This window comes from Crinia signifera, chromosome 4 (assembly GCF_055691185.1).
Source record: "Crinia signifera chromosome 4, ASM5569118v1, whole genome shotgun sequence".
Classification (NCBI taxonomy): Eukaryota; Metazoa; Chordata; class Amphibia; order Anura; family Myobatrachidae; genus Crinia; species Crinia signifera.
The window spans coordinates 872,764-900,126 of NC_139220.1; the positions used below are offsets into that span (position 1 = coordinate 872,764).

The 27,363-nt window shown below is 50.3% G+C and overlaps 1 protein-coding gene across 4 annotated transcripts in view; it reads left to right on the forward strand.

The window, feature by feature from the left end:
- Positions 1–27,363, forward strand: part of EPS8 (EGFR pathway substrate 8, signaling adaptor) — a 211,782-nt gene that overhangs the window by 62,127 nt on the left and 122,292 nt on the right. For 3 of the 4 annotated variants that reach the window (XM_083180717.1, XM_083180715.1, XM_083180716.1), the window contains exons 5-7: positions 5,736–5,803; positions 17,300–17,461; positions 24,821–24,970. In XM_083180717.1, the coding sequence (XP_083036843.1) occupies positions 5,736–5,803; positions 17,300–17,461; positions 24,821–24,970 (380 nt within the window). The remainder of the gene's footprint in view (positions 1–5,735; positions 5,804–17,299; positions 17,462–24,820; positions 24,971–27,363) is intronic. The other variant, XM_083180718.1, reaches the window with a different exon arrangement.

Below are 27,363 nucleotides of genomic sequence, written 5' to 3' on the forward strand. Positions count from 1 at the left end.
TAATGATCATAATAATAATAAAAAAGCATTCTGTCTGGCCACGGTCATAATTCATCTGCATGTGGACTACACCCCCCCCCCCTCCCCCTACTCCCCCCCTCCCCCCTCTCTCTGATCTCACGCATCTGCTGCTCTCTAATTACTTTATTTAATAGATGGAATTTATTTCTTTCGATCTTCATCCAAGCAAAAGAAGAAAGGTAGAATTGGGTTGTCTGCAGCGGAACTGTGTGATTTATATCAGTAATACCGGTGCCTGCTGTGTGATTTATACCAGTAATACCGGTGCCTGCTGTGTGATTATATCAGTAATACCGGTGCCTGCTGTGTGATTTATACCAGTAATACCGGTGCCTGCTGTGTGATTATATCAGTAATACCGGTGCCTGCTGTGTGATTATACCAGTAATACCGGTGCCTGCTGTGTGATTATACCAGTAATACCGGTGCCTGCTGTGTGATTATATCAGTAATACCAGTGTCTGCTGTGTGATTTATACCAGTAATACCAGTGCCTGCTGTGTGATTATACCAGTAATACTGGTGCCTGCTGTGTGATTATACCGGTAATACCGATGCCTGCTGTGTGATTATATCAGTAATACCGATGCCTGCTGTGTGATTATACCGGTAATACTGGTGTCTGCTGTGTGATTATACCAGTAATACCGGTGCCTGCTGTGTGATTATACTGGTAATACCGATGCCTGCTGTGTGATTTATACCAGTAATACCAGTGCCTGCTGTGTGATTATATCAGTAATACCGATGCCTGCTGTGTGATTATACCGGTAATACTGGTGTCTGCTGTGTGATTTATATCAGTAATACCGGTGCCTGCTGTGTGATTATACCAGTAATACCGGTGCCTGCTGTGTGATTATACCGGTAATACCGATGCCTGCTGTGTGATTATATCAGTAATACCGATGCCTGCTGTGTGATTATACCGGTAATACTGGTGTCTGCTGTGTGATTATACCAGTAATACCGGTGCCTGCTGTGTGATTATACTGGTAATACCGATGCCTGCTGTGTGATTTATACCAGTAATACCAGTGCCTGCTGTGTGATTATATCAGTAATACCGATGCCTGCTGTGTGATTATACCGGTAATACTGGTGTCTGCTGTGTGATTATACCAGTAATACCGGTGCCTGCTGTGTGATTATACTGGTAATACCGATGCCTGCTGTGTGATTTATACCAGTAATACCAGTGCCTGCTGTGTGATTATATCAGTAATACCGATGCCTGCTGTGTGATTATACCGGTAATACTGGTGTCTGCTGTGTGATTATACCAGTAATACCGGTGCCTGCTGTGTGATTATACTGGTAATACCGATGCCTGCTGTGTGATTTATACCAGTAATACCGGTGCCTGCTGTGTGATTATACCAGTATTACCAAAGTCTGCTGTGTGATTATATCAGTAATACCGGTGCCTGCTGTGTGATTTATACCAGTAATACCGGTGCCTGCTGTGTGATTATATCAGTAATACCGGTGCCTGCTGTGTGATTATACCAGTAATACCGGTGCCTGCTGTGTGATTATATCAGTAATACCGGTGCCTGCTGTGTGATTTATACCAGTAATACCGGTGCCTGCTGTGTGATTATATCAGTAATACCGGTGCCTGCTGTGTGATTATACCAGTAATACCGGTGCCTGCTGTGTGATTATACCAGTAATACCGGTGCCTGCTGTGTGATTATATCAGTAATACCAGTGTCTGCTGTGTGATTTATACCAGTAATACCAGTGCCTGCTGTGTGATTATACCAGTAATACTGGTGCCTGCTGTGTGATTATACCGGTAATACCGATGCCTGCTGTGTGATTATATCAGTAATACCGATGCCTGCTGTGTGATTATACCGGTAATACTGGTGTCTGCTGTGTGATTATACCAGTAATACCGGTGCCTGCTGTGTGATTATACTGGTAATACCGATGCCTGCTCTGTGATTTATACCAGTAATACCAGTGCCTGCTGTGTGATTATATCAGTAATACCGATGCCTGCTGTGTGATTATACCGGTAATACTGGTGTCTGCTGTGTGATTTATATCAGTAATACCGGTGCCTGCTGTGTGATTATACCAGTAATACCGGTGCCTGCTGTGTGATTATACCGGTAATACCGATGCCTGCTGTGTGATTATATCAGTAATACCGATGCCTGCTGTGTGATTATACCGGTAATACTGGTGTCTGCTGTGTGATTATACCAGTAATACCGGTGCCTGCTGTGTGATTATACTGGTAATACCGATGCCTGCTGTGTGATTTATACCAGTAATACCAGTGCCTGCTGTGTGATTATATCAGTAATACCGATGCCTGCTGTGTGATTATACCGGTAATACTGGTGTCTGCTGTGTGATTATACCAGTAATACCGGTGCCTGCTGTGTGATTATACTGGTAATACCGATGCCTGCTGTGTGATTTATACCAGTAATACCAGTGCCTGCTGTGTGATTATATCAGTAATACCGATGCCTGCTGTGTGATTATACCGGTAATACTGGTGTCTGCTGTGTGATTATACCAGTAATACCGGTGCCTGCTGTGTGATTATACTGGTAATACCGATGCCTGCTGTGTGATTTATACCAGTAATACCGGTGCCTGCTGTGTGATTATACCAGTATTACCAAAGTCTGCTGTGTGATTATATCAGTAATACCGGTGCCTGCTGTGTGATTTATATCAGTAATACCGGTGCCTGCTGTGTGATTATACCAGTAATACCGGTGCCTGCTGTGTGATTATACCAGTATTACCAAAGTCTGCTGTGTGATTATACCAGTAATACCGGTGCCTGCTGTGTGATTATACCAGTAATACCGGTGCCTGCTGTGTGATTATACCAGTAATACCGGTGCCTGCTGTGTGATTATACCAGTAATACCGATGCCTGCTGTGTGATTATATCAGTAATACCGGTGCCTGCTGTGTGATTATACCAGTAATACCAGTGTCTGCTGTGTGATTTATACCAGTAATACCGGTGCCTGCTGTGTGATTATACCAGTAATACCGGTGCATGCTGTGTGATTATACCAGTAATACCGGTGCCTGCTGTGTGATTTATATCAGTAATACCGGTGCCTGCTGTGTGATTTATACCAGTAATACCGGTGCCTGCTGTGTGATTATATCAGTAATACCGGTGCCTGCTGTGTGATTATACCAGTAATACCAGTGTCTGCTGTGTGATTATATCAGTAATACCGGTGTCTGCTGTGTGATTATACCAGTAATACCGGTGCCTGCTGTGTGATTATACCGGTAATACTGGTGTCTGCTGTGTGATTATATCAGTAATACCGGTGCCTGCTGTGTGATTATATCGGTAATACCGGTGTCTGCTGTGTGATTATATCGGTAATACCGGTGTCTGCTGTGTGATTATACTGGTAATACCGATGCCTGCTGTGTGATTATACCGGTAATACCGGTGCCTGCTGTGTGATTATACCAGTAATACCGGTGCCTGCTGTGTGATTATATCAGTAATACCGGTGCCTGCTGTGTGATTATATCGGTAATACCGGTGCCTGCTGTGTGATTATATCGGTAATACCGGTGCCTGCTGTGTGATTATACCAGTAATACCGGTGCCTGCTGTGTGATTATATCAGTAATACCGGTGCCTGCTGTGTGATTTATACCAGTAATACCGGTGCCTGCTGTGTGATTATACCAGTAATACCGGTGTCTGCTGTGTGATTATACCAGTAATACCGGTGCCTGCTGTGTGATTATACCAGTAATACCAGTGTCTGCTGTGTGATTATATCAGTAATACCGGTGCCTGCTGTGTGATTTATACCAGTAATACCGGTGCCTGCTGTGTGATTTATACCAGTAATACCGGTGCCTGCTGTGTGATTATATCAGTAATACCAGTGTCTGCTGTGTGATTATACCAGTAATACCGATGCCTGCTGTGTGATTATACCGGTAATACTGGTGTCTGCTGTGTGATTATATCAGTAATACCGGTGCCTGCTGTGTGATTATACCAGTAATACCGGTGCCTGCTGTGTGATTATACCAGTAATACCGGTGCCTGCTGTGTGATTATATCGGTAATACTGGTGCCTGCTGTGTGATTATATCGGTGTCTGCTGTGTGATTATACCAGTAACTCGTCTTGATAAACTTGATGGTTGAATCTCTTTAATCACCCTTACTTATTATTTTACTATACTGTAAATTAGAAATGTGCAGGTTAACCGCTCATCTCTACTATATAAAATGTGTGATAAACAGTAATGTGGGTGTTGGGGGGAGATGTTGGGCACTACTGTATATATAAGGTGTGATGAACAATAATGTGGGTGTTGGGGGGAGATGTTGGGCACTACTGTATATATAAGGTGTGATAAACAGTAATGTGGGTGTTGGGCACTATATATATCACGGTTGCCTACCCTCCCGGAATGCCCGGGAGGGTCCCGAAAATCGGGTCCCCCTCCCGGCCCCCCCGGAAAGGTGGCCAATCCTCCCGGAATCCTGGGCACCCCCGCTCAGTCCCCTGATTGCCGCTACCTCCATACTGCCCTTAGCGCCGTTTACATAACCCTATCTGCCGATCTCCGCTGAGGGGGCGGGGCTAACGCGACACAAACGTGTCATTATAGCCCCGCCCCTCCACGAAGATAGACAAAACGCGTTATTTCCCATCCTGGGGGCGGGGCTTAATGATGTCACACCCAAGCCCCGCCCCCTGAAGTCATGCTGAAAGTCTCCTCTCCGGGCTTCTCCCGGAGAGGCGACTTCAAAAGTCGGCAACCCTGATATATATATATATATATATATATATATATATATATATATATATATATATATATATATATATATAATATATATATATATATATATATATATATATATATATATATATATAGTGTTGGGGGTATTATTAGTACTCACTACAGAAGAAAAATAAACAGGACACCTCTCATATGGGGCAGATTTATTAAGCTTGGTGAAGTGATTAAGGGGGGTATTCAATCTTCAGGTCACGGCAGGCGAGCTTGCTCGCCTGCCGTGACCCAGTCCCGTTCTCGGTCAGCTCGACCGAGAACATGCAGGCGGGATTCAATGTCCCGCCTGCAGCGGGACGAGAAGGGGGCGTGGCCGCGAGTTGCGGCCGGGAAGTGACGAGATGCAGCCGGCAGCTAGAGCCCGACAGCTAGAGATGTCGGGCTCGTTCTGCCAGGAAACCCTGTTCAATGCTGTCGGGGAAGACAGCATTGAATAGGGCCCGTCGAGCATCTCCCCCACGGGAGATGCTCGAGGGCGATTGAATATCCCCCAAAGTGTCTGGATGTTATCACCGGCCAATCGGCTCCTACCTGTCATCTTTCAAACCAAGCATGTAACTTCACAGTTAGGAGCTGATTGGCTGGTGATAAAAACCAGACACTTTATCACTTCACCGAGCTTAATAAATCTGCCCATAGTGAGGACGGTGTGTTCTCAGCCACAGGTTCTCCCCTTCTGTATATGATCTATACACTATATAGATCTCTCTCAGGGCAAGATGGATCAAGCTTTAAAAGTGATAAACAACCAGCCAATCAGCTCCTACCTGTTATTAGACTGTAACATGACAGGTAGGAGCTGATTGGCTGGATGTTTATCACGCATTAATACAGTGCTTCCTGCAGATGGTGACCTGGGCTAACGGTTGTGAATCTTTCTTTTTACAGAGCAACGGAAAAACTATGCTCGGGACACTGTCAGCATCGTATCAGAAACCTCCCAGTATCGCGTGGAGGTAATGCATATTGTCACCTTGTACTTTTCATATAGGACATACAACATACACAGGGCCAGATTCTCTAAGCTTCAAAAGTGATGATAATATGGAGAGTGATAAACAGCCAGCCAATCAGCTCCTACCTGCCATGTCACAGACTTTGTTAGAAAAATGTCAGGCAGGAGCTGATTGGCTGGCTGATTATCACTCTCCATTTCATCAGCTTAGAGAATCTGGCCCACTGTCTGATTTTGCTACTGCAAATGTAGGAGCGTATTGCCATTTCTAATTGCTTGTTGGCGGGGGGGGGGGGGGGATGGTATAATTACCTATGGTGCGGTGTGATCCCACAGGGAGATCGCAGTGTGTAGGCTGCGTGTTGGAAGGAGGATGGTATAATTACCTATGGTATGGTGTGATCCCACAGGGAGACCGCTGTGTGTAGGCCGCGTGTTGGAGGGAGGATGGTATAAATACCTATGGTACTGTGTGATCCCACAGGGAGACCGCTGTATGTAGGCCGCGTGTTGGAGGGAGGATGGTATAAGTACCTATGGTACTGTGTAATCGCACAGGGAGACCGCAGTGTGTAGGCTGCGTGTTGGAGGGAGGATGGTATAATTACCTATGGTACGGTGTGATCCCACAGGGAGACCGCAGTGTGTAGGCTGCGTGTTGGAGGGAGGATGGTATAATTACCTATGGTACGGTGTGATCCCACAGGGAGACCGCTGTATGTAGGCTGCGTGTTGGCGGATGGTATAAGTACCTATGGTACTGTGTGATCCCACAGGGAGACCGCAGTGTGTAGGATGCGTGTTGGAGGGAGGATGGTATAATTACCTATGGTACGGTGTGATCCCACAGGGAGACCGCTGTGTGTAGGCTGCGTGTTGGAGGGAGGGGATGCGGTTAATTTCCCGGCGGTCGGAATCCCGACACTGGAATCCCGACCGCCGAAATCCCGAAACTTTCTCCCTCCGTGGGTGTCCACGACACCCATAGAGGGAGAATAAAATAGCGTGCCGAGCGTAGCGAGGCACCGGGCCCGCTGCGTGGCGAGCGCAGCGAGCCCGCAAGGGGGGGCGATCCATGTCCCCCCCCTTGTCGGGATTTCGGCGGTCGGGATTCCAGTGTCGGGATTCCGACCGCCGGGATCCCGACCGCCGGGAAATCATATCGGATCCGGAGGGAGGATGGTATAATTACCTATGGTACTGTGTGATCCCAGAGGGAGACTGCTGTGTGTAGGCCGCGTGTTGGAGGGAGGATGGTATAAGTACCTATGGTACGGTGTGATCCCACAGGGAGACAGCAGTGTGTAGGCCGCGTGTTGGAGGGAGGATGGTAGAAGTACCTATGGTACCGTTTGATCCCACAGGGAGACCGCAGTGTGTAGGTATAATTACCTATGGTATGGTGTGATCCCACAGGGAGACCGCAGTGTGTAGGCCGCGTGTTGAAGGGAGGATGGTATAATTACCTATGGTACGGTGTGATCCCACAGGGAGACAGCAGTGTGTAGGCCGCGTGTTGGAAGGAGGATGGTATAATTACCTATGGTACTGTGTGATCCCACAGGGAGACCGCAGTGTGTAGGCCGCGTGATGGAGGGAGGATGGTATAATTACCTATGGTACGGTGTGATCCCACAGGGAGACAGCAGTGTGTAGGCCGCGTGTTGGAAGGAGGATGGTATAATTACCTATGGTACGGTGTGATCCCACAGGGAGACCGCAGTGTGTAGGTATAATTACCTATGGTACGGTGTGATCCCACAGGGAGACAGCAGTGTGTAGGCCGCGTGTTGGAAGGAGGATGGTATAATTACCTATGGTACGGTGTGATCCCACAGGGAGACCGCAGTGTGTAGGTCGCGTGTTGGAGGGAGGATGGTATAATTACCTATGGTACGGTGTGATCCCACAGGGTGACCGCTGTGTGTAGGCTGCGTGTTGGAGGGGGGATGGTAGAAGTACCTATGGTACGGTGTGATCCCACAGGGAGACCGCTGTATGTAGGCTCCGTGTTGGAGGGAGGATGGTATAATTACCTATGGTACGGTGTGATCCCACAGGGAGACCGCTGTATGTAGGCTGCGTGTTGGCGGATGGTATAATTACCTATGGTACGGTGTGATCCCACAGGGAGACCGCTGTGTGTAGGATGCGTGTTGAAGGGAGGATGGTATAATTACCTATGGTACTGTGTGATCCCAGAGGGAGACCGCAGTGTGTAGGCCGCGTGTTGGAGGGAGGATGGTAAAAGTACCTATGGTACGGTGTGATTCCACAGGGAGACCGCTGTGTGTAGGCTGCGTGTTGGTGGGGGGATGGTATAAGTACCTATGGTACCGTGTGATCCCACAGGGAGACCGCAGTGTGTAGGCCGCGTGATGGAGGGAGGATGGTATAATTACCTATGGTACGGTGTGATCCCACAGGGAGACCGCTGTGTGTAGGCTGCGTGTTGGAGGGAGGATGGTATAATTACCTATGGTACGGTGTGATCCCACAGGGAGACCGCTGTGTGTAGGCTGCGTGTTGGCGGGGGGATGGTATAATTACCTATGGTACGGTGTGATCCCACAGGGAGACCGCAGTGTGTAGGCCGTATGTTGGAGGGAGGATGGTATAATTACCTATGGTACGGTGTGATCCCACAGGGAGACCGCTGTATGTAGGCTCCGTGTTGGAGGGAGGATGGTATAATTACCTATGGTACGGTGTGATCCCACAGGGAGACTGCAGTGTGTAGGCCGCGTGTTGGAGGGAGGATGGTAGAAGTACCTATGGTACCGTTTGATCCCACAGGGAGACCGCAGTGTGTAGGCCGCGTGTTGGAGGGAGGATGGTATAATTACCTATGGTACGGTGTGATCCCACAGGGAGACCGCTGTGTGTAGGCTGTGTGTTGGAGGGGGGATGGTAGAAGTACCTATGGTACAGTGTGATCCCACAGGGAGACCGCAGTGTGTAGGATGCGTGTTGGAGGGAGGATGGTATAATTACCTATGGTACGGTGTGATCCCACAGAGAGGCCGCTGTGTGTAGGCCGCGTGTTGGAAGGAGGATGGTATAATTACCTATGTTATGGTGTGATCCCACAGGGAGACCGCAGTGTGTAGGCCGCGTGTTGGAAGGAGGATGGTATAATTACCTATGGTATGGTGTGATCCCACAGGGAGACCGCAGTGTGTAGGCCGCGTGTTGGAGGGGGGATGGTAGAAGTACCTATGGTACCGTGTGATCCCACAGGGAGACCGCAGTGTGTAGGCCGCGTGTTGGAGGGAGGATGGTATAATTATCTATGGTACGGTGTGATCCCACAGGGAGACCGCTGTGTGTAGGCCGCGTGTTGGAGGGAGGATGGTAGAAGTACCTATGGTACGGTGTGATCCCACAGGGAGACCGCAGTGTGTAGGCCGCGTGTTGGAGGGAGGATGGTATAATTATCTATGGTACGGTGTGATCCCACAGGGAGACCTGTACTGTATATAGGAGGTGACCCCATACCTCCCAACATTACCCATGCCAGGAGAGAGACAATGCTCTGTGCTGTATATAGGGGGTGCTCTGTGCTGTGAATAGGGGGCACACTACTGTATATAGGTGGCGCCCTGTGCTGTATATGGAGGGTGACCTCATACCTAATAAAAAAAATGCCCCGGCCGCCCTGCATATTTACTTACATGTGTGGTGCGGCTGGGAAGGTGGGCCACCGGGTGGGCGGCCTATCAGTGAAGTCGGGAGCCAAGTGGGTGAGTGTGCAACTGGGCAGTGAAGCCAGGAGCCGGTCTGGCGGCGGGTGATGCCTTCAGGGTGGTTGGACAGGCTGCACACCCCGGATGGGGCTGTGCGGCTTGTGCAGCCTGACCTCTGACTAGCCGCACTGCCAGGGACGGAAGCAGCTGGGCAGCGTCTGAGCACATGCTCAGACGCTGCCCAGCATTAGACTGTGAATGCGCAGCCTAATCCTGGCGTTTTAGGGGCCAAATCCTAGGATCCCGCAATTCCCGATCCCGGGATTGGCCTGGATGGTATGATTATATGTCAAGAGGGAAATCCAAGAACAGTGCAATGTGTCCCTCCTGGAGAGGGTATTTTAGCAAACTTCAGTATCCCCTCCTTAGCTTTGGTGCTCAAATGCACACTACTATGTAATACAGGTTGAGTATCCCGTATCCAAAATGCTCGGGACCAGGAGAATTTTGGTTAACGGATTATTCCGTATTTCGGAATATTTTAATATTTCAATGATGTATTTTGAAGTATCTTGCATTTATGCTGTATAAACACATAATATACACACAAATATATTTTATTACCACATAAAATACACACAAACATATTTTAATTGTTCAAAAAACAAGGTTTCAAAACGTGAAACAAAATGTGTGTACTATCTCAGCACTGAATTTGAATGCCAAGCAATCATTGTCTTGCACATATATAGTGCCAGTTACATATCATGTCCCCAGTGATTCTGTTACAAATGTCCCCAGTGAGTTTTTAGCAAAAAAAAAATTTTTTTTCACTTTCTGGAATGTCCGTATTTCGGAATAATTCGGATAACGGATATTCGGATACGGGATACTCGACCTGTATCGCTCAAAGATAGCAGGCGCCAATATGCCCGGGAAGGCTTATTGGTGGGTCATTCAGCTCTATCCTAATATACTCAAAAGGAATCTGTAATGGTGTAGATCAGTGATTCTCAAATTGGGGGTCCTGACCTTCTCAGCACGGGGTCACGAGTCCATGTTGCTGACCATCAGGCTGATTACTTCTCTGATCTCAGTCAGTGAATCAAGGAGTCCTAAAAATCTGTAGAATTGTCTGTTATGTTAGACTCCTCCCATCACTCTGTGCCTCCACAATGCTGCCATGTATGTGCTGTCTGCTGACTACACGTGTGATGTGATGGGTTATGGTATATCAGACTCCTCCCATCACTCTATGCCTCCACAGTGCTGCCATGTATGTGCTGTCTGCTGACTACACGTGTGATGTGATGGGTTATGGTATATTAGACTCCTCCCATCATCTTGTGCCTCCACAATGCTGCCATGTATGTGCTGTCTGCTGACTACACGTGTGATGTGATGGGTTATGGTATATTAGACTCCTCCCATCATCTTGTGCCTCCACAATGCTGCCATGTATGTGCTGTCTGCTGACTACACGTGTGATGTGATGGGTTACGGTATATCAGACTCCTCACATCACTCTGTGCCTCCACAATGCTGCCATGTATGTGCTGTCTGCTGACTACACGTATGATGTGATGGGTTATGGTATATCAGACTCCTCCCATCACTCTGTGCCCCCACAATGCTGCCATGTATGTGCTGTCTGCTGACTACACGTGTGATGTGATGGGTTATGGTATATCAGACTCCTCCCATCACTCTGTGCCCCCACAATGCTGCCATGTATGTGCTGTCTGCTGACTACACGTGTGGTGTGATGGGTTATGGTATATCAGACTCCTCACATCACTCTGTGCCCCCACAATGCTGCCATGTATGTGCTGTCTGCTGACTACACCTGTGATGTGATGGGTTACGGTATATCAGACTCCTCACATCACTCTGTGCCCCCACAATGCTGCCATGTATGTGCTCTCTGCTGACTACACGTGTGATGTGATGGGTTACGGTATATCAGACTCCTCACATCACTCTGTGCCTCCACAATGCTGCCATGTATGTGCTGTCTGCTGACTACACCTGTGATGTGATGGGTTATGGTATATCAGACTCCTCCCATCACTCTGTGCCCCCACAATGCTGCCATGTATGTGCTGTGTGCTGACCACACGTGTGATGTGATGGGTTATGGTATATTAGACTCCTCCCATCACTCTGTGCCTCCACAATGCTGCCATGTATGTGCTGTCTGCTGACTACATGTGTGATGGGTTATGGTATATCAGACTCCTACCATCACTCTGTGCCCCCACAATGCTGCCATGTATTATTATTATTATTATTATAATTTTATTTATAAGGCGCCACAAGTGTTTCGCAGCGCCGTACAAAGGAACAATACAGGGAAACAAAACTTGGCATAACATTGAATAACAAAAATACAGTACAAATAAAGAGCGCCACAGATCAATACACATTACAGCTTGGATATAAGTAGTGAGGACTCAATCAACATACAACTAGAGGCTTGAGGCCAATGATGGAGAGGAGTATGCAGATGAAGATGGTCACTGAGTGTTGGAGTAAAGGAGAGCTGTGAGTGAAATGTGAAGAGAAGTGGGCTTTGACAACAGGAGGGAAGAGGGCCCTGCTCGGAGGAGCTTACAATCTAGTAGGAAGGGGAGACAGACAGATTACAAGAGGTGCAAGCGAGGGGGTGGTGGTTAGATAGCAGGATGTAAACAGGAGACAGGCAAGGGGTCGGAGAACCAGCTGGTTTATGCAGTGGAAGGGTACGCTTTGATGAATAGGTGAGTTTTCAGTGCCCGTTTGAAGCTTTGCAAGGTCGGGGAGAGTCTAATGGAGCGAGGGAGTGCGTTCCACTGAAGGGGTGCAGCACGGGCAAAGTCCTGTACTCTAGCATGGGAAGCAGTGATCAGGGTGGAGGAGAGACGACAGTCGTCAGCTGACCGTAGAGGGCGGGAGGGTGTATGAATGGAGATGAGGTTAGAGATATATGGAGCAATGGAATTAGAGATGGCCCTGTATGTGAGTGTGAGGTGTTTGAAGAGGATTCTGTATGTATGTGTATGTATGTGCTGTCTGCTGACTACACGTGTGATGTGATGGGTTATGGTATATTAGACTCCTCCCATCACTCTGTGCCCCCACAATGCTGCCATGTATGTGCCGTCTGCTGACTACACGTGTAATGTGATGACCTTCTTCAGTAACTTGCTGGGATCCTGTCATTATTTTTATTGTCTGATGGGGTCCCAGAGCAAAATAGTTTGAGGACCGCTGGATGTCAGATTGGCTAAGCTTCCAGAGATCACTAAGGCCAACAGTTCTCTTGTTTCTGTTGTTGTGGTCACTGCTGCAAAACTCGTACAGTAGCTCATTATTATTATTGGTACTTCTTTACTTTCACGGCGCCAGCATGGCGCTGCGCGTACTTCCGGGTTACGCTCGCCATAAACTAAGTTAACGCCATTTTTCGAAAAAAGGGGGAATTCCACTCCAGGCGCTGCAAACTTTAGAGCTGCATATGATACTTCACAAATGAGGTCACCGGACCTCAGAAAGACAATACTGCAAAAGAATGGGGAAGTCTCACGTGCGCTTAAAAGTCCATATGTAAATAGGTGATCCTTGAGAGGATATAAATTCTTTCTCTTCTTTCTCGTCTCACACCATTCCAAATATATGGAGAAACAGAAAAAGAATATACCAATTATTGATATGTATATACTAGTTACTCCTCTCTTTCTTCAATGGGATCTAAAAGAACAGAGAGCGTGTATCCAAGATTTCCAAGAGTGCTCCAATATGATTTTAGAGGGTCACCCCACTCGTGTATATAGGGACTGTGCTCACATGTATGCTTACACAAGACAGGGTGTGTGAACTCTCATAAAGGTATCTTTGGTTCAGATATGACTCCGAAAGTCACGATGAAGGCAAAATTCTTTTATTCTTTAAAAATCACAGCAGGGTAGGGATGATATAATGACAGCCTTTTTCCCATATAAGATGTAACCCGGGTAGGAATATGGTACCAGATACTGCCAAATACTGCTCCACAAAACTCTGCTGCTTGTATGAATATATGACCAGACACTAAGTTTCTACGCGTTTCGGCACGCTGAGGTGCCTTTTTCAAGATAAAGTGTGGTTCTGGAGGTCAGATGAGCAGAGTTAGTGCCTCTACAATGAGCTGTATTGGGAGATTTGACCTCCAGAACCACACTTTATCTTGAAAAAGGCACCTCAGCGCGCCGAAACGCGTAGAAACTTAGTGTCTGGTCATATATTCATACAAGCAGCAGAGTTTTGTGGAGCAGTATTTGGCAGTATCTGGTACCATATTCCTACCCGGGTTACATCTTATATGGGAAAAAGGCTGTCATTATATCATCCCTACCCTGCTGTGATTTTTAAAGAATAAAAGAATTTTGCCTTCATCGTGACTTTCGGAGTCATATCTGAACCAAAGATACCTTTATGAGAGTTCACACACCCTGTCTTGTGTAAGCATACATGTGAGCACAGTCCCTATATACACGAGTGGGGTGACCCTCTAAAATCATATTGGAGCACTCTTGGAAATCTTGGATACACGCTCTCTCTGTTCTTTTAGATCCCATTGAAGAAAGAGAGGAGTAACTAGTATATACATATCAATAATTGGTATATTCTTTTTCTGTTTCTTCATATATTTGGAATGGTGTGAGACGAGAAAGAAGAGAAAGAATTTATATCCTCTCAAGGATCACCTATTTACATATACACCTAAGTTAACGCCATACCAACATGGATAGTTCATACCTCCACTATCCATGTTGGCATGGAGTTGACTTTAATTAGCGTGGCGAGCGTAGCGAGCCACCGAGCCCGCAGCGTGGGCGAGCGAAGCGAGCCCCGCAAGGGGACTCTGACGCGCGGCGCCATGCTGGCGCCGTGAAAGTACAGAAGTACCTTATTATTTATAAGGCGCCACAAGTGGTACTCAGCGCTGTACACATAGAACACATTAGAACAGTACAGGGTACACAGAACTAGACATAACACAATTAAAGCACAATTCTTAGTACACAATACAGCTCAGATATAGTGACGTGAATAAGAATAGTTCTGGGTATAGATTGTAGGTGAGTAAAAAGAGAGCTGTGATTGAAGTGCAAGAAAGGTGCTGTGAGCAGAGGTGTATCGTGGAGTCATGGCACCTGGAGCCATCTCATGCCACGGCGCCCCCCACTATATATATATATATATATATATATATATATATATATATACACAAACAAACACAAGCTTAAATACTGGAAGAATACGGCCATTGCTCCAGGCATCCAGCCGCTCATCATGCAATCACCTATACCCCATGGATTATTATATATTATCACTGTGTGTGGGACGCGGGAACAGGAAGCTGGTGCTCCGTATACAGATGCTGGCTTACCAACTGCTCTCACAGCCCCAGAACTTCCAATAGATCAGGAACCCTATGCCGGAGTACAGACCGCAGGATACCGATCGGTAACTATGATAGGCTGCGGGGAAGGCTAGGGTCAGACTGCGGGGTAGGGGATTAGGTGTAGTCTGTGCGGTAGGTAGCTCAGAGTTAGGCGATAGTGGGAGCAATAGGCTGCGGGGAGGGGAAGGCTAGGTTGGGAGAAGGGGAACGTTAGTTAGGCTGCAGGGATAGGGGTATAGGTTTATGCACCTACAAGTGTGTGTGTGTGTGTGGGGTGGGGGGGTGGGGGGTTTAGGCTGCAGGATGGGGAGGTTAGTGCTGGTTATAGCACTTTTGACAATTACAACCTCCTCCATACACTACATGTGCCACTATTATGCCTTCATGTGGTATTAATTTGTTATTAAACGCCTCTGCATACCCACTATTATGCCATCAGACTCCTCTGCATGCTGACACGCAGACAGATGCTGACACGCAGACAGATGCTGACACGCAGACAGATGCTGACACACAGACAGATGCTGACACGCAGACAGATGCTGACACACAGACAGATGCTGACACACAGACAGATGCTGACACACAGACAGATGCTGACACACAGACAGAACTAGACAAACTAAAACATGGACACTGACACATAAGACGTCGCAGCCGATCCCCTTGAGACACCCGGAAGCTTCCCGGTGGTAGGATCGCATGTGATATATCGCATGTGGTCCTATTATATGCGATATATCGCATACAATCCCATTCCACGCTGCCGAGGTGCTATTGGAGGTCAGAACTGCAAGTAAATCCGAATCCGATTGCGCATGGGACCGGGTATCGTTCAAATGTCACACATGCGATTTGGCCTCTTTTCACTCGATTTCTCAGCTTGATCCATCGGAATCGGGCGAAAGTGGCTAAATTGGACAAGTGTATGGCTCGCTATAGACGCCAAAACACAGACAGCCATAACAGCCATTGGGTGAAGGGGAGTGTGGAGACAGAGGGGATAGGCCACAGCCGCAGGGTGGTAGAGTGAATTTAAATGGAAAAAAACCCCAATCTCTTACTGTGAGTAGCAGCAGCTGCATGATCCTTATCACTGGCACTGCAGCCCTCCTCTATCCAAGGCAGCCGCATTGCTAAGCTGCTAGAGATGGGTCGTTCTCGAATGAAGCGGGTCTTTTGAAAGGATCCCAAAAAACGACTGAGGGAGCCTCCGATCCCAAAAAGGTGAACCATCGTTCTTTTACTTTCAGTTTCATTTTCCATTACAATGCATTTGCCTGAGCTCAGCACTGCCACCTGTGGCAGCTGAGATGTACTGACTCCGGAGACTGAGTTACAGTGCTGCTACTGCAAGTAAAAGAAATAATAACAAGGCTGCTGCTGCTAGGGATGGCCATCGGTGCAGACACCATCGATGGTTGCCATCAATGGTGATTCTGCACCCAGCCATCGATCAGTGTTTTACTCGGTTATGTATGTTCTTATTTGTTCAGCTCACTGTTTAAAAAAAAAAAAAAGTAAACAAAATTGTCAATAAATGATAGTAAAACAAATTATTCAAAAATTCTTTATTAATCAAATTACAACTGTTGATCCGCCTAAAAGATACAGATCTTTTCACTGACTGATCTGCTGGATCCCAGCTCCCGTTGTGCACATCTCTATTTAAAGCTGCAAATCAGACCAGGGGCGGAGCTGATCTCTGCAATAGTGGAAGGGAAGAGGAGGAGCCCCCGGCACACTATCATATAGCAATACCCCTTTCACACCGCACTTGTAAAACGGTATATTGCCATTTTTTCACATTTCAACACGTTTCAAGCTGCAGTGGGAAAGTGCCAGAGTTGATTTACCATTTAAAGATAACAGGTATTTCAAAACGTTTAAAAAGCCGAGTCCTACACGTTTCAGAGCCGTTTTTTATGCAGTGAGAATGGCTCTGAAACGGTATTTAGCAAAAAACAACAGATTCCAGACCTGTGATAGGCTGTCCCCTGCATTCTGCCTTGAAACGTGTTCAGGGGATTAAAGCGGGTTGACTGATGTGAATGGTATTTAAATGGTATTTAAAACGGTAATCTAGTGCAATGTCAAGGCTCAGACCCGTTTTAAATACCGTTTTTTAAAACGTTTAGGCAGTGTAAAAGTGGTATAATAGTCCCATTCTCTTCTCTGTTATCCTAATGCATGGAGGGATTTTGCTTTCTAGAAGATGTAATAAAATACAGGCACTAGAAGATTTTATCTGGGCAGTTTGGGGAATTTAATGTCCATAAAGCGTTTTTTGTGAATTCCCCAAATGTTCCATTCTATTGGATCTCTCTGTGCCCTGGAGAGGGAGACTGCTGCCATGTTGTGAATACACTCTGACAATGTACCGCAGCATCTCACCACCTTCACCATGGACCGGAAGGATGCCGTGTTAACTGTGGATGATGGGATCCGGAAACTCAAGTTATTGGACGCAAAAGGAAAAGTGTGGACCCAAGATATGTTTCTGCAAGTGGATGACAAAGGTGTTAGTCTGTATGATATAGAGTCCAAGGTAAATTTCCTATATCCACATGTTGCACTCATTGGGGGAAAGATCCAAAGATGGGAGTACTATATCACATGGGAACTAATCAGAATCTACTTATTGATTGTGCATCTACAAGGTAATAAATAGTATCTGATGCCCATAGCAACTTCACATGTGACATAGTACTGCCATCTTCTCCCATTGTGTTATAGCTGCTATTGAGTGGTAACATGAGCTAGGCTTCAGGTGTGGTAGGATGCCCCAGGTGTGAGCCGGCTGCCAGGTGTGGTAGGGTGACCCAGGTGTGAGCCGCCTGCCAGGTGTGGTAGGGTAAACCAGGTGTGAGCCGGCTGCCAGGTGTGGTAGGGTGACCCAGGTGTGAGCCACCTGCCAGGTGTGGTAGGGTGACCCAGGTGTGAGCCAGCTGCCAGGTGTGGTAGGGTGACCCAGGTGTGAGCCGGCTGCCAGGTGTGGTAGGGTGACCCAGGTGTGAGGCAGCTGCCAGGTGTGGTAGGAGGACCCAGGTGTGAGGCAGCTGCCAGGTGTGGTAGGAGGACCCAGGTGTGAGCCGGCTGCCAGTTCTGGTAGGGTGACCCAGGTGTGAGCCGGCTGCCAGGTGTGTTGGAATTACTCAGTGGTGAGCCGCCTGCTTGGTGTGGTAGGAGGACCCAGGTAGAAGCCGGCTGCCAGTTCTGGTAGGGTGACCCAGGTGTGGTAGAATTATTCAGGTGTGAGCCGACTGCCAGGTGTGGTATGGTGAACCAAGTGTGAGCCGGCTGCCAGGTCTGGTAGAATTACCCAGATGTGAGCCGGCTGCCAGGTCTGGTAGAATTACTCAGTTTTGAGCCAACTGCCAGGTGTGGTAGGGTGACCCAGGTGTGAGGCAGCTGCCAGGTGTGGTAGGGTGACCCAGGTGTGAGGCAGCTGCCAGGTGTGGTAGGGTGACCCAGGTGTGAGGCAGCTGCCAGGTGTGGTAGGGTGACCCAGGTGTGAGCCGGCTGCCAGGTGTGGTAGGGTGACCCAGGTATGAGCCGGCTGCCAGGTGTGGTAGGGTGACCCAGGTGTGAGGCAGCTGCCAAGTGTGGTAGGGTTACCCAGGTGTTAGGTGGCTGCCAGGTGTGGTAGGGTGACCCAGGTATGAGCCGGCTGCCAGGTGTGGTAGAATTATTCAGGTGTGAGCCGGGTGCCAGGTGTTGTAGAATTACTCAGTTGTGAGCCGGCTGCCAGGTGTCGGAGGGTGACCCAGGTGTGGTAGGGTGCCCCAAGTGTGAGCCGGCTGCCAGGTTTAGTAGGATTACTCAGGTGTGAGCCGGCTGCCAGGTGTGGTAGGGTGCCCCAGGTGTGAGCCGGCTGCCAGGTTTAGTAGGATTACTCAGGTGTGAGCCGACTGCCAGGTTTAGTAGGATTACTCAAGTGTGAGCCGGCTGCCAGGTTTAGTAGGATTACTCAGGTGTGAGCCGGCTGCCAGGTTTAGTAGGATTACTCAGGTGTGAGCCGGCTGCCAGGTTTAGTAGGATTACTCAGGTGTGAGCTGGCTGCCAGGTGTGGTAGGGTGACCCAGTTGTGAGCCGGCTGCCAGGTTTAGTAGGATTACTCAGGTGTGAGCCGTCTGCCAGGTGTGGTAGGGTGACCCAGGTGTGAGCCGGCTTCCAGGTGTGGTAGGGTGCCCCAGGTGTGAGCCGGCTGCCAGGTTTAGTAGGATTACTCAGGTGTGAGCCGGCTGCCAGGTTTGGTAGGATTACTCAGGTGTGAGCCGACTGCCAGGTTTAGTAGGATTACTCAGGTGTGAGCCGGCTGCCAGGTGTGGTAGGGTGACCCAGGTGTGGTACAGTGCCCCAGGTGTGAGCCGGCTGCCAGGTTTGGTAGGATTACTCAGGTGGGATTACTCAGGTGTGAGCCGGCTGCCAGGTTTAGTAGGATTACTCAGGTGTGAGCCGGCTGCCAGGTTTGGTAGGATTACTCAGGTGTGAGCCGACTGCCAGGTTTAGTAGGATTACTCAGGTGTGAGCCGGCTGCCAGGTGTGGTAGGGTGACCCAGGTGTAGTAGGGTGCCCCAGGTGTGAGCCGGCTGCCAGGTTTGGTAGGATTACTCAGGTGTGAGCCGGCTGCCAGGTTTAGTAGGATTACTCAGGTGTGAGCCGGCTGCCAAGTGTGGTAGGATTACTCAGGTGTGAGCCGGCTGCCAGGTGTGGTAAGGTGACCCAGGTGTGAGCCGGCTGCCAGGTTTAGTAGGATTACTCAGTTGTGAGCCGGCTGCCAGGTGTCGGAGGGTGACCCAGGTGTGGTAGGGTGCCCCAGGTGTGAGCCGGCTGCCAGGTTTAGTAGGATTACTCAGGTGTGAGCCGGCTGCCAGGTGTGGTAGGGTGCCCCAGGTGTGAGCCGGCTGCCAGGTTTAGTAGGATTACTCAGGTGTGAGCCGACTGCCAGGTTTAGTAGGATTACTCAAGTGTGAGCCGGCTGCCAGGTTTAGTAGGATTACTCAGGTGTGAGCCGGCTGCCAGGTTTAGTAGGATTACTCAGGTGTGAGCCGGCTGCCAGGTTTAGTAGGATTACTCAGGTGTGAGCTGGCTGCCAGGTGTGGTAGGGTGACCCAGTTGTGAGCTGGCTGCCAGGTTTAGTAGGATTACTCAGGTGTGAGCCGTCTGCCAGGTGTGGTAGGGTGACCCAGGTGTGAGCCGGCTTCCAGGTGTGGTAGGGTGCCCCAGGTGTGAGCCGGCTGCCAGGTTTAGTAGGATTACTCAGGTGTGAGCCGGCTGCCAGGTTTGGTAGGATTACTCAGGTGTGAGCCGACTGCCAGGTTTAGTAGGATTACTCGGGTGTGAGCCGGCTGCCAGGTGTGGTAGGGTGACCCAGGTGTGAGCCGGCTGCCAGGTGTGGTACAGTGCCCCAGGTGTGAGCCGGCTGCCAGGTTTGGTAGGATTACTCAGGTGGGATTACTCAGGTGTGAGCCGGCTGCCAGGTTTAGTAGGATTACTCAGGTGTGAGCCGGCTGCCAGGTTTGGTAGGATTACTCAGGTGTGAGCCGACTGCCAGGTTTAGTAGGATTACTCGGGTGTGAGCCGGCTGCCAGGTGTGGTAGGGTGACCCAGGTGTAGTAGGGTGCCCCAGGTGTGAGCCGGCTGCCAGGTTTGGTAGGATTACTCAGGTGTGAGCCGGCTGCCAGGTTTAGTAGGATTACTCAGGTGTAAGCCGGCTGCCAGGTGTGGTAGGATTACTCAGGTGTGAGCCGGCTGCCAGGTGTGGTAAGGTGACCCAGGTGTGAGCCGGCTGCCAGGTTTAGTAGGATTACTCAGGTGTGAGCTGGCTGCCAGGTGTGGTAGGGTGACCCAGTTGTGAGCCGGCTGCCAGGTTTAGTAGGATTACTCAGGTGTGAGCCGGCTGCCAGGTTTGGTAGGATTACTCAGGTGTGAGCCGGCTGCCAGGTTTAGTAGGATTACTCAGGTGTGAGCCGGCTGCCAGGTTTAGTAGGATTACTCAGGTGTGAGCCGGCTGCCAGGTGTGGTAGGGTGACCCAGGTGTGAGCCGGCTGCCAGGTTTAGTAGGATTACTCAGGTGTGAGCTGGCTGCCAGGTGTGGTAGGGTGACCCAGTTGTGAGCCGGCTGCCAGGATTAGTAGGATCACTCAGGTGTGAGCCGGCTGCCAGGTGTGGTAGGATTACTCAGGTGTGAGCCGGCTGCCAGGTGTGGTAGGGTGACCCAGGTGTGAGCCGGCTGCCAGGTTTAGTAGGATTACTCAGGTGTGAGCCGGCTGCCAGGTTTAGTAGGATTACTCAGGTGTGAGCCGACTGCCAGGTTTAGTAGGATTACTCAGGTGTGAGCCGGCTGCCAGGTTTAGTAGGATTACTCAGGTGTGAGCCGGCTGCCAGGTGTGGTAGGGTGCCCCAGGTGTGAGCCGGCTGCCAAGTGTGGTAGGGTGCCCCAGGTGTGAGCCGGCTGCCAGGTTTGGTAGGATTACTCAGGTGTGAGCCGGCTGCCAGGTTTGGTAGGATTACTCAGGTGTGAGCCGGCTGCCAGGTTTAGTAGGATTACTCAGGTGTGAGCCGGCTGCCAGGTTTAGTAGGATTACTCAGGTGTGAGCCGGCTGCCAGGTGTGGTAAGGTGACCCAGGTGTGAGCCGGCTGCCAGGTGTGGTAGGATTACTCCGGTGTGAGCCGGCTGCCAGGTGTGGTAAGGTGACCCAGGTGTGAGCCGGCTGCCAGGTTTAGTAGGATTACTCAGGTGTGAACCGGCTGCCAGGTGTGGTAAGGTGACCCAGGTGTGAGCTGGCTGCCAGGTGTGGTAGGGTGACCCAGTTGTGAGCTGGCTGTCAGGTGTGGTAGGATTACTCAGGTGTGAGCCGGCTGCCAGGTGTGGTAAGGTGACCCAGGTGTGAGCCGGCTGCCAGGTGTGGTAGGATTACTCCGGTGTGAGCCGGCTGCCGGGTGTGGTAGGGTGACCCAGGTGTGAGCCGGCTGCCAGGTGTTGTAAGGTGACCCAGGTGTGAGCCGGCTGCCAGGTTTAGTAGGATTACTCAGGTGTGAGCCGGCTGCCAGGTTTAGTAGGATTACTCAGGTGTGAGCCGGCTGCCAGGTTTAGTAGGATTACTCAGGTGTGAGCTGGCTGCCAGGTGTGGTAGGGTGACCCAGTTGTGAGCTGGCTGCCAGGTTTAGTAGGATTACTCAGGTGTGAGCCGTCTGCCAGGTGTGGTAGGGTGACCCAGGTGTGAGCCGGCTTCCAGGTGTGGTAGGGTGCCCCAGGTGTGAGCCGGCTGCCAGGTTTAGTAGGATTACTCAGGTGTGAGCCGGCTGCCAGGTTTGGTAGGATTACTCAGGTGTGAGCCGACTGCCAGGTTTAGTAGGATTACTCGGGTGTGAGCCGGCTGCCAGGTGTGGTAGGGTGACCCAGGTGTGAGCCGGCTGCCAGGTGTGGTACAGTGCCCCAGGTGTGAGCCGGCTGCCAGGTTTGGTAGGATTACTCAGGTGGGATTACTCAGGTGTGAGCCGGCTGCCAGGTTTAGTAGGATTACTCAGGTGTGAGCCGGCTGCCAGGTTTGGTAGGATTACTCAGGTGTGAGCCGACTGCCAGGTTTAGTAGGATTACTCGGGTGTGAGCCGGCTGCCAGGTGTGGTAGGGTGACCCAGGTGTAGTAGGGTGCCCCAGGTGTGAGCCGGCTGCCAGGTTTGGTAGGATTACTCAGGTGTGAGCCGGCTGCCAGGTTTAGTAGGATTACTCAGGTGTAAGCCGGCTGCCAGGTGTGGTAGGATTACTCAGGTGTGAGCCGGCTGCCAGGTGTGGTAAGGTGACCCAGGTGTGAGCCGGCTGCCAGGTTTAGTAGGATTACTCAGGTGTGAGCTGGCTGCCAGGTGTGGTAGGGTGACCCAGTTGTGAGCCGGCTGCCAGGTTTAGTAGGATTACTCAGGTGTGAGCCGGCTGCCAGGTTTGGTAGGATTACTCAGGTGTGAGCCGGCTGCCAGGTTTAGTAGGATTACTCAGGTGTGAGCCGGCTGCCAGGTGTGGTAGGGTGACCCAGGTGTGAGCCGGCTGCCAGGTTTAGTAGGATTACTCAGGTGTGAGCTGGCTGCCAGGTGTGGTAGGGTGACCCAGTTGTGAGCCGGCTGCCAGGATTAGTAGGATCACTCAGGTGTGAGCCGGCTGCCAGGTGTGGTAGGATTACTCAGGTGTGAGCCGGCTGCCAGGTGTGGTAGGGTGACCCAGGTGTGAGCCGGCTGCCAGGTTTAGTAGGATTACTCAGGTGTGAGCCGGCTGCCAGGTTTAGTAGGATTACTCAGGTGTGAGCCGGCTGCCAGGTTTAGTAGGATTACTCAGGTGTGAGCCGACTGCCAGGTTTAGTAGGATTACTCAGGTGTGAGCCGGCTGCCAGGTTTAGTAGGATTACTCAGGTGTGAGCCGGCTGCCAGGTGTGGTAGGGTGCCCCAGGTGTGAGCCGGCTGCCAAGTGTGGTAGGGTGCCCCAGGTGTGAGCCGGCTGCCAGGTTTGGTAGGATTACTCAGGTGTGAGCCGGCTGCCAGGTTTGGTAGGATTACTCAGGTGTGAGCCGGCTGCCAGGTTTAGTAGGATTACTCAGGTGTGAGCCGGCTGCCAGGTTTAGTAGGATTACTCAGGTGTGAGCCGGCTGCCAGGTGTGGTAAGGTGACCCAGGTGTGAGCCGGCTGCCAGGTGTGGTAGGATTACTCCGGTGTGAGCCGGCTGCCAGGTGTGGTAAGGTGACCCAGGTGTGAGCCGGCTGCCAGGTTTAGTAGGATTACTCAGGTGTGAACCGGCTGCCAGGTGTGGTAAGGTGACCCAGGTGTGAGCTGGCTGCCAGGTGTGGTAGGGTGACCCAGTTGTGAGCTGGCTGTCAGGTGTGGTAGGATTACTCAGGTGTGAGCCGGCTGCCAGGTGTGGTAAGGTGACCCAGGTGTGAGCCGGCTGCCAGGTGTGGTAGGATTACTCCGGTGTGAGCCGGCTGCCAGGTGTGGTAGGGTGACCCAGGTGTGAGCCGGCTGCCAGGTGTTGTAAGGTGACCCAGGTGTGAGCCGGCTGCCAGGTGTTGTAAGGTGACCCAGGTGTGAGCCGGCTGCCAGGTTTAGTAGGATTACTCAGGTGTGAGCCGGCTGCCAGGTGTGGTAAGGTGACCCAGGTGTGGTAAGGTGACCCAGGTGTGAGCTGGCTGCCAGGTGTGGTAGGGTGACCCAGTTGTGAGCTGGCTGCCAGGTGTGGTAGGATTACTCAGGTGTGAGCCGGCTGCCAGGTTTGGTAGGGTGACCCAGGTGTGAGCTGGCTGCCAGGTGTGGTAGGGTGACCCAGGTGTGAGCCGGCTGCCAGGTGTGGTAAGGTGACCCAGGTGTGAGCCGGCTGCCAGGTTTAGTAGGATTACTCCGGTGTGAGCCGGCTGCCAGGTGTGGTAGGGTGACCCAGGTGTGAGCCGGCTGCCAGGTGTGGTAAGGTGACCCAGGTGTGAGCCGGCTGCCAGGTTTAGTAGGATTACTCAGGTGTGAGCCGGCTGCCAGGTTTGGTAGGGTGACCCAGGTGTGAGCTGGCTGCCAGGTGTGGTAGGGTGACCCAGGTGTGAGTCGGCTGCCAGGTGTGGTAAGGTGACCCAGGTTTGAGCCGGCTGCCAGGTTTAGTAGGATTACTCAGGTGTATGCCTTCTGCAGATATAATGTAGTTCCCCGCATACTGTGGATGAGGGAGTTCCACACGTTGTCCTGTAGTGTCTGTCACTTAGGGTGAGCTTGGGAACCCTGCACCTGGAATTGCCTGGTAAATGACAGGTAGCTTATCATATGTTGGGCAGACTCGTCTGTGGTGCTGATAGATCTGAATTGACCTTTATACCCCTTCCCAGCCAACAGCCTGTCCTGTAATAGCAGCTTTACCCAGACAGGTCTCATTTCTGTGCAGAATGAATTAGAAACCTTTCCAGCAAGTACCATACAGCACTGCAAGGCCGTGATGAGCGCCTGCAGATATGATTCCATTCTTGCCCTTGTTTGCAAAGAGCCAACACAAAACAAAGCTGATCTGCATCTCTTTCAGTGCGAGGCGGTCAAGGTAAGACTGGAAGGAGTGTTGTGCCGGTATTCCATCCTCAGCCATCCACCCCCACCCCCCATCCTCTCTGCCCCATGCATGTCTCTGTTGCACTGCATGGGCGAATGTGTTGGAGTGGAACACTGCATGCTCACTATGGGGGTTGTGTATGAATCTGCTGCGGAACACAATGAATAGTAAGCGGCATTCTGTGGTTGGCCCTTGTACCAGATAGTAGACATATAACATAATGTTTCTGTCAAACCTTTCATCGTCTGCATTATGAATAAAATACGTTTTACCAGCAGAATTATGTTTGGAAACCTGGGTGACAGCAGATAGTGTAATCCATCAGTTATGGGATACCAAGTAGCTGCTATTACAATATACGGGGGGATAGTAACAAGTATGTAATGGGCAACAGAGCTAAAACAACACCCAGATTTCATAGTAAAAATAATCAGAAATGTAAAAATATAACTGAAAAAATTCAATGAGGACTAAACCATTAAAACATTGCATATATATACATTATATTCCATACCTCCATTCTTGTGCACGAACTTCCCATCCTAACATGCTAATGTGGACCATGTGGGTGAATACATACCTCCCAGCATGCCCCTCTCCAGGAGGACACAATGCTTTGCTCCTGGGCTTCCCTGGTAATGTATGATTGCCAGCACCTGTGGTGACACCTTTCTTATCAGTTACCTAGCTCCCCACAGGTGCTGGCAATCATACATTATCCATACCTCCCAGCATGCCCCTCTCCAGGAGGACACATTGCTCTGTTCCTGGGCTTCCCTGGTAATGTATGATTGCCAGCACCTGTGGTGACACCTTTCTTATCAGTAACCTAGCTCCCCACAGGTGCTGGCAATCCTACATTATCCATACCTCCCAGCATGCCCCTCTCAAGGAGGACACAATGCTCTGTTCCTGGGCTTCCCTGGTAATGTATGATTGCCATCACCTGTGGTGACACCTTTCTTATCAGTTACCTAGCTCCCCACAGGTGCTGGCAATCCTACATTATCCATACCGCCCAGCATGCCCCTCTCCAGGAGGACACAATGCTCTGTTCCTGGACTTCCCTGGTAATGTATGATTGCCAGCACCTGTGGTGACACCTTTCTTATCAGTTACCTAGCTCCTCACAGGTGCTGGCAATCCTACATTATCCATACCTCCCAGCATGCCCCTCTCCAGGAGGACACAATGCTCTGCTCCTGGGCTTCCCCGGTAATGTATGATTGCCAGCACCTGTGGTGACACCTTTCTTATCAGTTACCTAGCTCCTCACAGGTGCTGGCAGTCATACATTATCCATACCTCCCAGCATGCCCCTCTCCAGGAGGACACAATGCTCTGTTCCTGGGCTTCCCTGGTAATGTATGATTGCCAGCACCTGTGGTGACACCTTTCTTATCAGTTACCTAGCTCCCCACAGGTGCTGGCAATCCTTCATTATCCATACCTCCCAGCATGCCCCTCTCCAGGAGGACACAATGCTCTGTTCCTGGGCTTCCCTGGTAATGTATGATTGCCAGCACCTGTGGGGACACCTTTCTTATCAGTTACCTAGCTCCCACAGGTGCTGGCAATCCTACATTATCCATACCTCCCAGCATGCCCCTCTCCAGGAGGACACAATGCTCTGTTCCTGGGCTTCCCTGGTAATGTATGATTGCCAGCACCTGTGGTGACACCTTTCTTATCAGTTACCTAGCTCCCCACAGGTGCTGGCAATCCTACATTATCCATACCTCCCAGCATGCCTCTCTCCAGGAGGACACAATGCTCTGTTCCTGGGCTTCCCTGGTAATGTACGATTGCCAGCACCTGTGGTGACACCTTTCTTATCAGTTACCCAGCTCCCCACAGGTGCTGGCAATCATACATTATACATACCTCCCAGCATGCCCCTCTCCAGGAGGACACAATGCTCTGCTCCTGGGCTTCCCAGGTAATGTATGATTGCCAGCACCTGTTGTGACACCTTTCTTATCAGTTACCTAGCTCCCCACAGGTGCTGGCAATCATACATTATTCATGCCTCCCAGCATGCCCCTCTCCAGGAGGAAACAATGCTCTGTTCCTGGACTTCCCTGGTAATGTATGATTGCCAGCACCTGTGGTGACACCTTTCTTATCAGTTACCTAGCTCCCCACAGGTGCTGGCAATCATACATTATCCATACCTCCCAGCATGCCCCTCTCCAGGAGGACACAATGCTCTGTTCCTGGACTTCCCTGGTAATGTAGGATTGCCAGCACCTGTGGTGACACCTTTCTTATCAGTTACCTAGCTCCCCACAGGTGCTGGCAATCATACATTATACATACCTCCCAGCATGCACCTCTCCCGGAGGACACAATGCTCTGTTCCTGGGCTTCCCTGGTAATGTATG